Source organism: Zalophus californianus, chromosome 16 (genome assembly GCF_009762305.2).
Source record: "Zalophus californianus isolate mZalCal1 chromosome 16, mZalCal1.pri.v2, whole genome shotgun sequence".
In the NCBI taxonomy this organism is placed as follows: domain Eukaryota; kingdom Metazoa; phylum Chordata; class Mammalia; order Carnivora; family Otariidae; genus Zalophus; species Zalophus californianus.
In genome coordinates this window covers 25,045,012-25,056,975 of record NC_045610.1, presented here as the reverse complement: position 1 = coordinate 25,056,975, position 11,964 = coordinate 25,045,012, and the positions used below count along the sequence as shown (strand labels likewise).

At 49.0% G+C, this 11,964-nt stretch overlaps 1 protein-coding gene and 1 long non-coding RNA gene across 4 annotated transcripts; one reads left to right on the top strand and one right to left on the bottom strand.

The window, feature by feature from the left end:
* Window positions 1-1,012: 1,012 nt before the first annotated feature.
* Window positions 1,013-3,974, top strand: LOC113939879. The gene is made up of 3 exons (XR_003525355.2): window positions 1,013-1,119; window positions 2,326-2,403; window positions 2,895-3,974. It is a non-coding gene; the product is annotated as an uncharacterized LOC113939879 (long non-coding RNA).
* C16H17orf64 (chromosome 16 C17orf64 homolog) lies at window positions 2,475-11,448 on the bottom strand. Of its 3 annotated transcripts, none has more exons than XM_027626577.2 (6): window positions 11,208-11,448; window positions 9,991-10,092; window positions 9,581-9,756; window positions 8,973-9,120; window positions 5,319-5,514; window positions 2,475-2,744 (listed from the first exon to the last, which is right to left on the bottom strand). In XM_027626577.2, exons 1-6 carry the CDS (start codon window positions 11,256-11,258, stop codon window positions 2,659-2,661), a joined length of 759 nt encoding a protein of 252 aa, XP_027482378.1. In that variant the 5' UTR covers window positions 11,259-11,448; the 3' UTR covers window positions 2,475-2,658. The 3 variants fall into 3 exon arrangements, with proteins under 3 accessions (XP_027482378.1, XP_027482380.1, XP_027482379.1); XM_027626579.1 differs by having other exon boundaries at window positions 9,021-9,088; window positions 11,208-11,433; XM_027626578.2 differs by having other exon boundaries at window positions 9,021-9,120; window positions 11,208-11,421.
* Between the last annotated feature and the right edge of the window lie 516 nt (window positions 11,449-11,964).

The following is an 11,964-nucleotide window of genomic DNA, read 5'->3' as shown; positions in this document are numbered from 1 at the left end:
CTGCCTTCAGCTCAGGTCATGATCCCAGGGTCCTGGGATCGAGCCCCACATCGGGATCCCTCCTCGTCAGGAAGCCTGCATCTCCCTCTCCCACTCCCCCTGCTTGTGTTCCTGCTCTCGCTGTCTCTCTCTGTGTCAAATAAATAAAATCTTTTAAAAAAGTAAAAAATAAAAAATAAAACGAGGGTACATGCTACGCTACACCAAGAAGGTGACTTAAAAAAAAAGATTTTATTTATTTATTTGAGAGAGAGAGAGAGAGCACGAGTGAGGGGGAGGCACAGAGGGGGAGGGAGAAGCAGACTCCTCGCTGAGCAGGGAGCCAGATGTGGGGCTCCATCCCAGGACCTGGAGATCATGACCTGAGCCCAAACCAAAAGTCGGACGCTTAGCCAACTGAGCCACCCAGGCACCCCTTAATATTTTATTTTTTTAGAGCAGTTTTAGGTTCATGGCAAATTTGAGCAGAAGATTCAGAGATTTCCCGTACACCACCATCCCCACACATGCACAGCCTCCTCATTATTCACCCCCCGCCCCCACCGGAGTGATACACCTGTTACAAGGACACATCATCACCCAGGATCCATAGTTTCCAGTAGGGCTCACTCTTGATGTTGCACATTTTATGGATTTGGACACGCGTATAATGACACATATCCACCATTCTAGTATCACACTGAGTATTTTCACTGCCCTAAAAATCCTTTGTGCTGTTGGAGGGTTTTGAGTGAAGCAATGTCCTGTGATCTTTTTTGGAATTCTGAGATCCTACTAAATTTGAGGAAAGAGTTAAGAGGGCCTCAGAACCAAGACTGTTGCCTATTTTGCCTTCCAGCCTCCTGCGGTCCGAGGGCGGATATAAAGTTCCCAGCCCTCCCCCTGGTCTCCGCCTCTGCTCATGCCCTGCCTCAGTTGGAAGAATGAGGCTGTAGAACCCTGTCGTTCCTCTGGGTGGTGGTGCTGCATCACACACAGGGACACCTCCCTTTTCTGTTGTGTTCCCAGAATGGCCAGCCCTTTCCCTGGGACCTTGTCAGTGAAATCGCTCAGGAGTGGAGAAAATTGGAGAGGCCCTCCATCATCAGGGACATCCTCCAGCCAGCTCACCCTTCTCTGGTAAATCCTCCTCGCGTTGTCAGGACTGCCAGGGGCCCCTGGAGCGAGGCCAACCCCCAAGCCCGTACTCTCATCTCGCCACTTCTGGGAAGCAAAGAGTGTAAACAACAAAGAGAGAGCCAGGGTGTTTTTTCCCTCTTTATACTTCCGTGTACTTGTTCTTCAAGTCTAGATTGATATTCATTTTGACACTTAAACATTGTGATGATGCTCACTCCGGAATATGAATTGAGGGAGGGGAGGAGAAAGGGTCACACACATATGGGGCACCTCGTATGTTGCTGCCTCCTGTGCTTTTGGAAAATGATTGCACCTGTGTCCCCTCCTGGAGCTGACCACCAGCTACATGGTCTTTCTAGCTAGAAACAAAGTACCATCTTCACTACCTTTCTCCTCCCTCTTTTATCTCTCACATCTGTCACCAAAACTGTCCGTTTTATCCTAAGTAATGTCACAAATTCACCCCACCCCCCTTTTTGCGCATCTTCACTGCATTTGTATATCCCCAGGGTAGCAAATATGAAAAGCGAAACGAGTGAAAGGGAAGAAGGCCAGAGTGTGAGGCAAGAGGGAAGGGTGGGGACTGCCGTGAAGCCGAAAGAGTATCCGTGAAACCTGAGCCACGTGCCCTTCTGCGGGGAGGCACATCCACATGTGGCAAGTTGTTAAAAGCCAGAAATCTGTTGCTGTTCGTTGTTTTTAATGTGAAATGTACCAAGTTAATTTTGGCAACTGATTTTTTTTTTTAAATGTTTTAAACACTAAGTAGAACACAAGGGGCAAACAACACACCAGTGGTCCGAGTTTCGCAGGCAGCGGCTGATTTTTGACCACCGGTTTTAACCACCATCCTAGCTACGACTATTGATGTGGCTTCCTCTACCGCCTCCGGCCTCTCCCATCTCTCACTTCCGTGCACTTTGCTTGCGGCCTGCAGAGCATCTCCCCAGGCGCCAGGTCACACCAGCTCGTTCCCACTGCTTGACGGCTCCCTTGCCATGGTCCCCCCCCAGGTTACTCAGGAGACCGAGTGCAGACAACTGAGGCAGGCTGCTCTCCCTCTCTGACTCCAGGCCCGCTCCCCACCGTGCCCCCCGACACTGCGCCCTCCCTGGGCATACATCACTCCTTTGTTACCGGCCAAGGCCTCCCGCGCACCTCTATTCAACTGTTGTAACATCTCTCCACGTGTGTCTCCTGCTCTAGGTGGCGATGGACGGCCATGGATGCAAGTGACCACCCCTTATTTGTCTGTGCTCGTGTGGGGCACCTGCCGCTCAGAAGGTAGCTGGCAAATATTTTTTTTAATAAATTACAAAATGAATGAATGATGACTGTTAGCCAAGTAAGGTAGAACTGTCTTAAGGATGTTTATTTCCCCACCCCGTTTATACATAACTAAGACCTGATCATCCTTCTGACAAAGACAGTTCTCTTCTTTCCCCTCATTGGCCCCCAGCCTCCAGGGTGCAGAGGTGTTGAAGACAAGTGCTCTGGGAGCCAGGGCCAGCTGCCCCTGCCCCTCCTGCCTGGCTGTTCTTACGGGCGGGTCCCTGGAGTCTCTGGAGCTTCCTTAATCCTCTTTCTCTTGAGTTTTGTTTTGTGAGGAAGTTTCCTTAGAGAACCTGAAAAGGGAAAGTGACACAGTCCTGATAACATAAGCAGTAAGAGAATCTCAGCCTGTAACATGTCAGGGGGGGTGGTAGGGACAGAAAGGAAGAATGACAAAATCTTATCTTCACTTGCAACCTCTGTCCCTTCCTCTTTTCTCACAGAAACCCTGTGGCGGAGGAAGACTGTATCACCCCGATTTACAGATGAGGGATCTCACCCAAGCGCAGAGCCCACCCTGCCCAAAGCCTTAGGCAAGAGAGGGGCAGAGTCAGGACCAGACCACATTTCTTGACGCTGAGACCTCCCCACACCCGTCTCAGATTCCAGGCCCTGGTTCCCAGGACTTGGCTGCCAGACGGTTTGCCAACCCCTGCCATCTTTTTACTTAAAAACTGACTTATGAACATGGTGCCAAAGAAACACCAGATGGGTTACCTTTAATATCACAGATGGACTCAGTGATTGACCAGAGCCCGTTCATGGTGGGTCCAGCAGACAGCACGTGCTTTGTCATATAACACAAGGTGAAGAACACAACCTTGTCTGTATCCCAGGCAAACAAATATTTAACAGGACTTCATCAGGACTTTTGATCTGAAGTCCTGTTTATGCACAGAGGAACAAGCTTAAAAAAAAATGCCAAAAGGAAGCAACAAGTGTCAAAAGTGGAACATTCTGCAGAACAGTGGCCTGATCTCTTCAACAAGTCAGGATGTGAAAAAGGGGATTTTGTTGGGTTCAAAGGGATGGAAGAGACATGACCAGGTGCAATGATGCATGAGTGGGAAATCGGTGCAAGAAAGGTCCTGGACTCCCGGGAAAATTTGAAGAAGGAGTACTTAATCCAACAATTGGATGAAAGGAAAATATTGACATGGAATGCTGATCTAATTAACTGAAAAAAGCAAGTTCCAATCAAAATCCTATACGCAGTGAGATCTCATTTGGCTAAAATACATGTATTGATATGTATAAAAAACATCTGGAAAGTGCTAGCAGTAGGGAGGACAATGTGATGTTTATATTTTCTTATTTTTGCTTGTCGGTATCACCTTATTTTCTATGCTACGCTTCTGTTTGTAGGAATAAAATGTTATTTTAAGAATTACATAAAAGCCAACGTTCTTAACCCACCATCCAAGGCTTTTTCCTATTACCCCTCGTCCTGCACTTCTTCAACCTGCTCTTCCATTCACCTCCAGGCCCAGACTGTCTGCTCATTGCCCCTCATCTCTGCACACACCTTTCCTTCCTCTCCTTCCCTCCCTTACCCCTCCTCCCCTCCTTCTCCTCTGCCCCTTCTTTAAAGCCCGTCCCAGAATTACCTCCTCCAGCCAGCCTGTCCTACCCTTTGCCTTGTGGCCTCGGATGGCTCATTCATAAAAGGGGGGTGATAACACCCATCTGAGGATGCCGGAGGGGTGAGGGTTAGGTGAAATAAAGATACCAGTCCCCTGGTATGGAGGAGGCTGGCCCCAAAGCCCAGAGCTCACTTTCCCTATCTGATTCATGAACTGCGTGGCCTACATCATCTTCATCATGGACTGGCCTTCATTCCATTGGATATTTTGCTTCCTCAATTTAAACTATAGGCACCAGGGCCAAGGGCCCTCACAGAGCCCAGACAGAGCTCTGGGCCTCAGTAATTGCCTGACACGCGCCCACTGCCCCTGCCCCATTCTCCCTCCTGCTCTCCCCTCGGGGCAGCTGTGACTGGTGGGCGAGGCCCCGAGCGCCGGGGGCCTGCATCAGACCCAGCCAGCCCGACCCTCAGAGGAACACCTGGGGCCAATTTAGGACCACACTCGGAGATCCTAGGCCACTCTGTTCACCTTCACTTGCTCCCCCAGTAGTAAAGCAAGAACAGCTAAACTGTGGTCCCCGAAGCCGGATCCAGAAGGGAGAAGGGTAAGTGGCTCCTACATCTCTTTGTACCTCAGTGCACAGGAGGGGCCTTCATAGCTTCCAACCTTGGCTGGGACCCCTCACTGAAGAGTCTCTGTCCCCTCACCCCACAGCCTCTGTCCAGAGGGCCAAGCAGTGCAGTCGTGGCAGAGACCAAGGCTGCCGGGAAGGCCAGTCCCAGGCCATCTGACTCGACTTTCCCCCTGCTGTGGGAATGAACCACTTCCTTAGTCCACAGCCCACCCAACACCCAGAGCAGGCTTCCCGCCTCTGCTTAGACACCTCCTGGGAGTCCCCACTCCTGACTGCCAGCGATGATCTCTGCCTCTACTCCTATGGGCAAGTGGCTTCGTTTAAACTGTTCATTGAAAAACGCAGGATCCCAAACTGTATGCATCATGAGACCTCCAGAGGGAAATCATGCAGAATGCTGAGGGGAGACACGCGAAAACTTTTACCGGTCATGGCCTTGGGGGATGGGTGATTTTCCTCTCTCCTGTTTTGCACTTATCTATACATTTCAAACTTTCTATGATAAGCAGCCCCGCAGGGAGGGGGACAAAAAAGAGAAAAGAAGAAAGTGCAGAAGGGGAAGGAAAGATGGACCGAGAGAGAAGTGTGGGGTTAAAGGGAAGATGGGAAGGGAGGGCTGTCGATGCCCCCACACCTAAGGGCATTACCTTTCCTGCCCAGGCCCCGGGGTGGTGGCTCCCCCAGCAGGGAGGCCTCTCGGCCGGGCACCTGCATCTTGGACAGCCTCTCCTTCATGCAGCTGATGTTGTTGTGCAGCCCCCACGCACTGCACAGCTTGGGCAGACTGTCTTCCCGGTCGGCCAGCAGGGAGCTCTCCAGGGTGTCCAAGGGGCAGAACGTCACCTGCAATGCGCCCATAATGTTGAGGAGAGCGTGGAGAAGAGAGGGCCCCACGTTCCAGAGCCCCAGCCCTGCCCCCGTGAGGAAATGACCGTGGTCTGCCTGCACCTCACCCCCCCTGCCTAGCCAGCAGGAGGCACGAGTCACAGACGGGGGAGAGGAAGGACCGTGGGGGCACTGAGGCTGGGCTGCCAACCGTCTCTTCTTGGGTGCTTCTTTACTTGGATATATGCCCTCCATCTCTTTTTAGAGTTATATATAGTGTCTTTTTTAATTTGCTTCGAGGTTTTATTTAAATTCTAGTTAACATCGTGTAATATTGGTTTCCAGAGTAGAATTTAGTGATTCATCACTTCCATACAACACCCAGTGCTCCTCACAAGTGCCCTCCTTACTCCCCATCACCCAGCTGGCCCATGCCCCGCCTACCTCCCTCCAGCGACCTTCAGTTGCTATAGTTCTCTATGGCTCTATAGTTAAGAGTTCTCCATAGTTAAGAGTCTCTTATGATTTACTTCCCTTTCTCTTTTTTCCCCTTCCCCTATGTTCATCCGTTTTCTTAAATTCCACATAAGTGAAATCATGTGGTATTTGTCTTTCTCTGACTGACTTATTTCACTCAGCATAATACACTCTAACTCCATCCACGTCATTGCAAATGGCAAGATTTCATTCTTTTGATGGCTGATATATATATATATATATATATATATATATATATATATATATATATATATCTCATATCTTCTTTATCCGTTCATCAGTCAATGGATGTTTGGGCTCTTTCCATAATTTGGCTATTGCTGATAATGCTGCTATAAACATCGGGATGCATGTGCCCCTTCAAATCAGTATTTTTGTATACTTTGGGTAAATACCTAGTCGTGCAATTGCTGAATCATAAGGTAGTTCTATGTTTAACTTTTGGAGGAACCCCCATACTGTTTTCCACAGCGGCTGCGGAAAGTGTTAGGAGGGTTCCTTTTTCTCCGCATCCTCACCAACACCTGTTGTTTCCTGTGTTGTTAATTCTAGCCATTCTGACAGGTGTGAGGTGGCATCTCATTGTAGTTTTGATTCCTATTTCCCTGATGATAAGTGATGTTGAGCATCTTCTCATGTGTCTGTTGGCCTAGAGTTATAGTGCCTTATGCATTTGTTTGTAATGAAACAATGGTATTTGTTTTAAAGTCTTTGGCAAGATTAAAATTGAGAGCCTAAAAATATCTTTTGAAATTTTCCTGGCCAGTGAAATCCGGGAATCACTAAAATGACAACACCTCATATTCAGAGGAGGATTCCCTGAAATGATCCACCCATTCATGTTCAGAGGAAGAAACAGAGACCCAAAGGGGGAAAGGATTGGGTTAAAGATGCGTAGCTAGAGTGGGGTGGGGTGCCGTAGTTAGAGCAAGGCTTTCCCCTGAGCCAGATTACGTTTGAACCCGGCTCTTGCCCCCACTGGCTATGTGGTCTGGGTCATGTTACTTTACCTCTCTGCATCTGGCATCTTCATTTACACACTGTGGACACTAATTGTAATTACCATGTAGGGTTACTTTTGAAGATTCTAGGAGGGAACATAAAGGGCCTGGCACATAGAAACTGTTACCTATGATTCTTATTTTGAACCAGTGATTCCCAAAGGGTGCTCTGTGAAACCCTGGGGACCCCTGAAATATTTTGATCCCGCTGACCCCCTGCAAAGTGGGGTCTCCTCAAAGTGCAAGAGAGAAACCAATGGATTCTAATGAACCTAGTGTGAAAAGGTCATTGATACAAATCTGAGAAAGCTACACACTGTATGATTCCAACTGTATGACATTCTGGAAATATTGAGATGGTAAAAAGATCAATGGTTGCCAGGAGTTTGGAGGGAAAGGATGGAGGGATGAATATGTGGAGCACAGGATTTTTACGGCAGTGAAAGTATTCTGTACAATACTGGAACGGTGGATACATGTCAGTATGCATTTGTCAAAACCTATAGGGTGGCTCAGTTGGTTAAGCATCTGCCTTCGGCTCAGGTCATGATCCCAGGGTCCTGAGATGGAGCCCCGCATCGGGCTCCCTGCTTGGCAGAGGGCTTCTCCCTCTCTTCCCTGCTCGTGCTCTCTCTCACTATCTCTGTCTCTCTCTCTCAAATAAATAAATAAAATCTTAAAAAAAAAAAACCTAGCATGTACAACACAAAGATTGGGCCCTAATATAAACTATGGACATTATTTAGTTAATAATGTGTCATAAATAATGTGTCAATAATGGCTTAGTGATGGTAATAAATGTACCTCTCTAATGCAAAATGCTAATAATGAGGGCAACAGGAGGGGTTAGTATACGGGAAATCTCTGTACTTTCCACCCAAATTTTCTGTAAACCTAAAATTATATATACATATATAAACATTCATTGATATGGTTTCAGATTCCACATTGCTAATAAGTAGCTGCCACTTGTTGGGTTTTGGTGTGGTATCAAAGAAAAATATCCATGACTCTCTGAAAATGCTAGTAAAATACTCTTTTCTCCAACTACACATCTGTACAGCCTGGGTTTTCTTCACGTCCTTCAGCCAAGTCACATACCATAAGAGACTGCAGAAGCAGCTGTTTTCTATTAAGCCAGACACTAAAGAGATTTGCGAAAATGTCAAACAATGCTACTCTTCTCACTACATTTTTTTGTTTTGAAAAATATAGCTATTCCTTGTAAAAATTATTTATGTTAAAATGTAATGGGCTCCTTGTTTTGATTTTTAAATGGATTAGTGAGTACATATTTAGAATTTTTTCTTTAGTTTCAATTTCTTTTTTTTTAAGATTTTATTTATTTATTTGACAGAGAGAGACATAGTGAGAGAAAGAACACAAGCAGGGGGAGTGGGAGAGGGAGAAGCAGGCTTCCCGCCGAGCAGGAAGCCCGATGCAGGGCTCGATCCCAGGACCCTAGGACCTGAGCCGAAGGCAGACGCTTAACAGCTGAGCCACTCAGGCACCCCTAGTTTTAATTTCTAATAGGGCAAATATCAGTAGCTGTAACCTACATAAACAAATGCTTTTGGGGCTTCTCAATAGCTCTTTAAGAGGGTGAACATGACTTGAGTCCAAAATGTTTGAGAGTCACTGTTTTTGAACAAAGTCAGGCCAGGCTCTGATAGTCCTCAGAGCCTTCCCCAAGCTGGCTGTGCCTCTCTGCCTGGCTTCCACCATCCCCACCCGTATCTTCTCGGGAATGTCCCTGCACCTGTCAACATCAGGGTGTGGGTGTGGAGAGTGAAGAAATACCAAGAACTTGAAGCTGAGCCTCTGCCCTCTTCAGCCCCACTGTGCCCCCTGTCGGGGGTAAAGGTAGGGGCAGTGGGGTCTTCCTGAGGCAGTGAGTGTGGAAACAAGTCAAGGGATGCTGGCGGTATCAGAGGGCCCCCTCAGCCCCAGGCCTCCCCCCACAATCTAAGAACACACCAGCCAACCCTCAGCTGGGCCCGGGAGGAGCTTTCCTGAGCGCCTCACCAGGAACTCGGCCGTCTGGTTGCTCTTGGTGTACTTGTAGAGCCTGCGAAGCTGTTTCGCCTCTAATTCTGAGAAGAGAGAAACAAATCGCCAGAGCATCCTGCGGGGGGAAACCAAGGCTGAGGGAGGCAGAGCACAGTCCCTCTCCCTTCAGCCTCTGTCTTGTGTCCATGACCCACTCAGGGAGAAATGGACCACATCCTGCCTCCTTGGATTTGGTCAGGGACGTGGAGAGGTGGACATTTGCTATACCTTGAGTACCCCATCCTGGTGCTGGCCACCCACACCACACAGCAGTTTTTCGATCAGAGGTCATTCTCCACAGGGTCAGGAGAGTTCTTTGTCCACTGCGTGTGCAAGCTGCCATGAATCAGTGCTGCCCTGAATAACTAGAGGCCCCTGTTCTCTCCACCTCTCCTTCACCATGCTCACTCCAGGATCCTCACTCTTTCACATAAAGGTGAAGGACTCAGGGATCTTGACTGAGGTGTGTCCTTGAATGGGGTGTGGGGTGGGGCCCAGGAGTGGGTATAGTGGGAAGGGCAAGAAGGCTGCCCTACTTCCTCCAGTGCTTGATTTCCCAGGTTCGGCAGTAGTGCTGCAAAAAGGTGTTGATGTGGTCGCCTAGGACCACCAGGCTCTGCTTCATGTACTTTAGCTTCTTCTTCTGGGGAAGATCCCTGGGCAGGTGCAGCTTTCGCAGGAACTTCTTCAGTGGCCTTAGATATTCTTTACACTGAAGAGGCAACAGGTGAAATGAGCAACCATAGGAGAAAAGAAGAGGCAGATGGGTAGCCCCAAGTAACCAGTAGCCCTTATGGGCCACGAAGTGTTAAGTCGGTTAAGTAAGGAGGCTCTCGTCAAGGTCTTACTTGACATGACAAGTGGGACAGTAAGCTATGGATCTGAGGCCTGCCAATTTCTGACCCAGGTCTCCTGGCCTGGAGGAGGGACAAGGTCCCTTACTCACAATTTTGAAGGTGTCCTGGCCCAGGCCCTTGGCATGGCGTACAAGTGAGTCTCCAGTGGGTGTGGTGCCGGAACTCTTCTCCAAGCAGGGTACATCTGTCACCTGGGAGGAGGCAGGGCGCCGCGGTCAGCTGGGGGGCTTAGGTGCGTGCTCCTGAGGGGCAGTGCGAGGCAGCCAGTGGTCCAAACTCCAACCAAAGCCCTTCTCCGTTTTCCCTAGGACCTCTTCCTTGGCCCAGCCCTGAGGCAAGTAAGCCCTCAGCAAAGAAACCCAACCCTGAAGATCCCTGCTTAGAAAACCTAGAATGCCCTGCCCATTTCTTTTATAATCATTAGAGCACAGTATTGTAGCTAATTTTGCAAAGCACTTGATAAACATGAACTCATTTTATTCTCCCACAAATTCTTTAAGGTGAGACATCATTATCCCTGATTACGGATGAGAACACTTTGAGGCACCAAGCGATTTAAGGGACTCCTTGGGGGAGGGAGCAGGGAGTCATTCACTCATCCATTCAGCAAACATTTATTGAGCGCCTAAGTCCCAGGCCCGCCTCCAACCCTTAGCATCAAGCCACAATAATGAGCACTCAGAAAAGCATGTGACAGTGATGGTAATGAGAAGAAGCTCTCTGACAGCAAACGTGGGGCCAAAAAAAAAGCTGAAAATTAATGAAGACAAAGTGACTTTGAAATAATACTTGAAGTCAGAGCACAAGATTAGGTTGACACAGTAGGATTTGCACCTGACTTTGCAAAAGCCTCTCAGAAAAGTGAGCATTAATTCCTGCCTGTGTTCAGGAAGACTCAGGCCCAGACCACTCTGAAGGCGGAGACCAGGGAGAGGGTGGAAGGGAAACGGAGAGAGTATGGAACCCAGGCTCCTCCAGGCCCCAGAGCGAGGGGACTCTGGCGGATCGACTCCATAAACACACCAATCCAGCACACAGACCATAACTCAAGTGCACACGCACACACACACACGTGCACACACACACACACGAGCACTTGTCTCCATAACCAACAATCATCTTGCCAGGAATGTATGTCTTTGAATGAATCAACCTTCTCTTGTTCTTTCGGTCTCCTGCTAGCTCATGTACATCACCATTTTTCCTTCTTCTTTTCTTCCCTGAATCTCATGTTCTCTGCTTTCCAAGACCAGCCCCTCAAGGACCCTCCTTTCTTCCCTCCCTCACCTCCCTAGCCCCACTTCACCTTGTTTAGTGGCTTGTCCCCTTCAGCCCCTTGCCCATCGGAGGCCTCCATCTCAACAGGTGCACTGGCGGCCTCCAAAGTGGCCCTCGTTATGTCCCCTCAGGCTTCTGACCTACTGCTTCTGTGACCTGAGTGTCTCAGGGAGTGGGCAGGTTGGCTCCAGAACTCGGAGCAATACCATGGCAACCGCCAACACAGAGCCTAGCTCCCCTCCCCCTCCCATGCCCTCGTTCTTGGGGGTGGCCACCAGCCACCCCCTTCAACAGGGAACAGAACTCGGGAAGCGAGCAAGATGTGCCGAGTAGACCCAGGACTTTGTCAGAGCTCAGCGCTGGCCAGGTGGGGCTGTAACCCCTGTTCCCAGGAGAACCGTCAGATGCCGGTGATTGTGACCCCTGGTAAGAGCTTCGAAGTAACTTTCCTGCATGTGTATCGCTGATGACTCCTCGGTTATGCCGTGGGCTCCCCGTGATGAGGGCCATGGTTTATAACGCTTCTTTCTGGTTTGGGGACAAAGGTCTAGAGGGAGCTCGGAGAGAATGGAATACAGTAAGCCTCTTCTGAGACGGATCTCCTCTTCTGTTCCTCTGTAGCCTCCGGGAAGTCAATAAGCCAGTTGTGTTGGGCGATGGTTAAGTGGTGGTAGCGTTTTTCGGGAGGGTGCAAAAAGTACAAGCTACCATGTAATATCTCAATTGAGCCTCGCAACAGTCTTCTCTGAGGTGGGTACCGCAGTGACCCCATTTCACAGAAGAGG

What these genes read in the sequence shown, in the direction of transcription:
- C16H17orf64 (XM_027626577.2), bottom strand. Translation starts at nt 11,258, where the DNA reads ATGGAGGCCTCCGATGGGCAAGGGGCTGAAGGGGACAAGCCACTAAAC. An exon ending in GGGACAAGCCACTAAACAAG is followed by an intron (nt 10,093 to 11,207) that starts GTGAAGTGGGGC and finishes GCCTCCTCCCAG; the next exon opens with GTGACAGATGTACCCTGCTT. An exon ending in CCGGGGCCTGGGCAGGAAAG is followed by an intron (nt 2,745 to 5,318) that starts GTAATGCCCTTA and finishes TTCCCTTTTCAG; the next exon opens with GTTCTCTAAGGAAACTTCCT.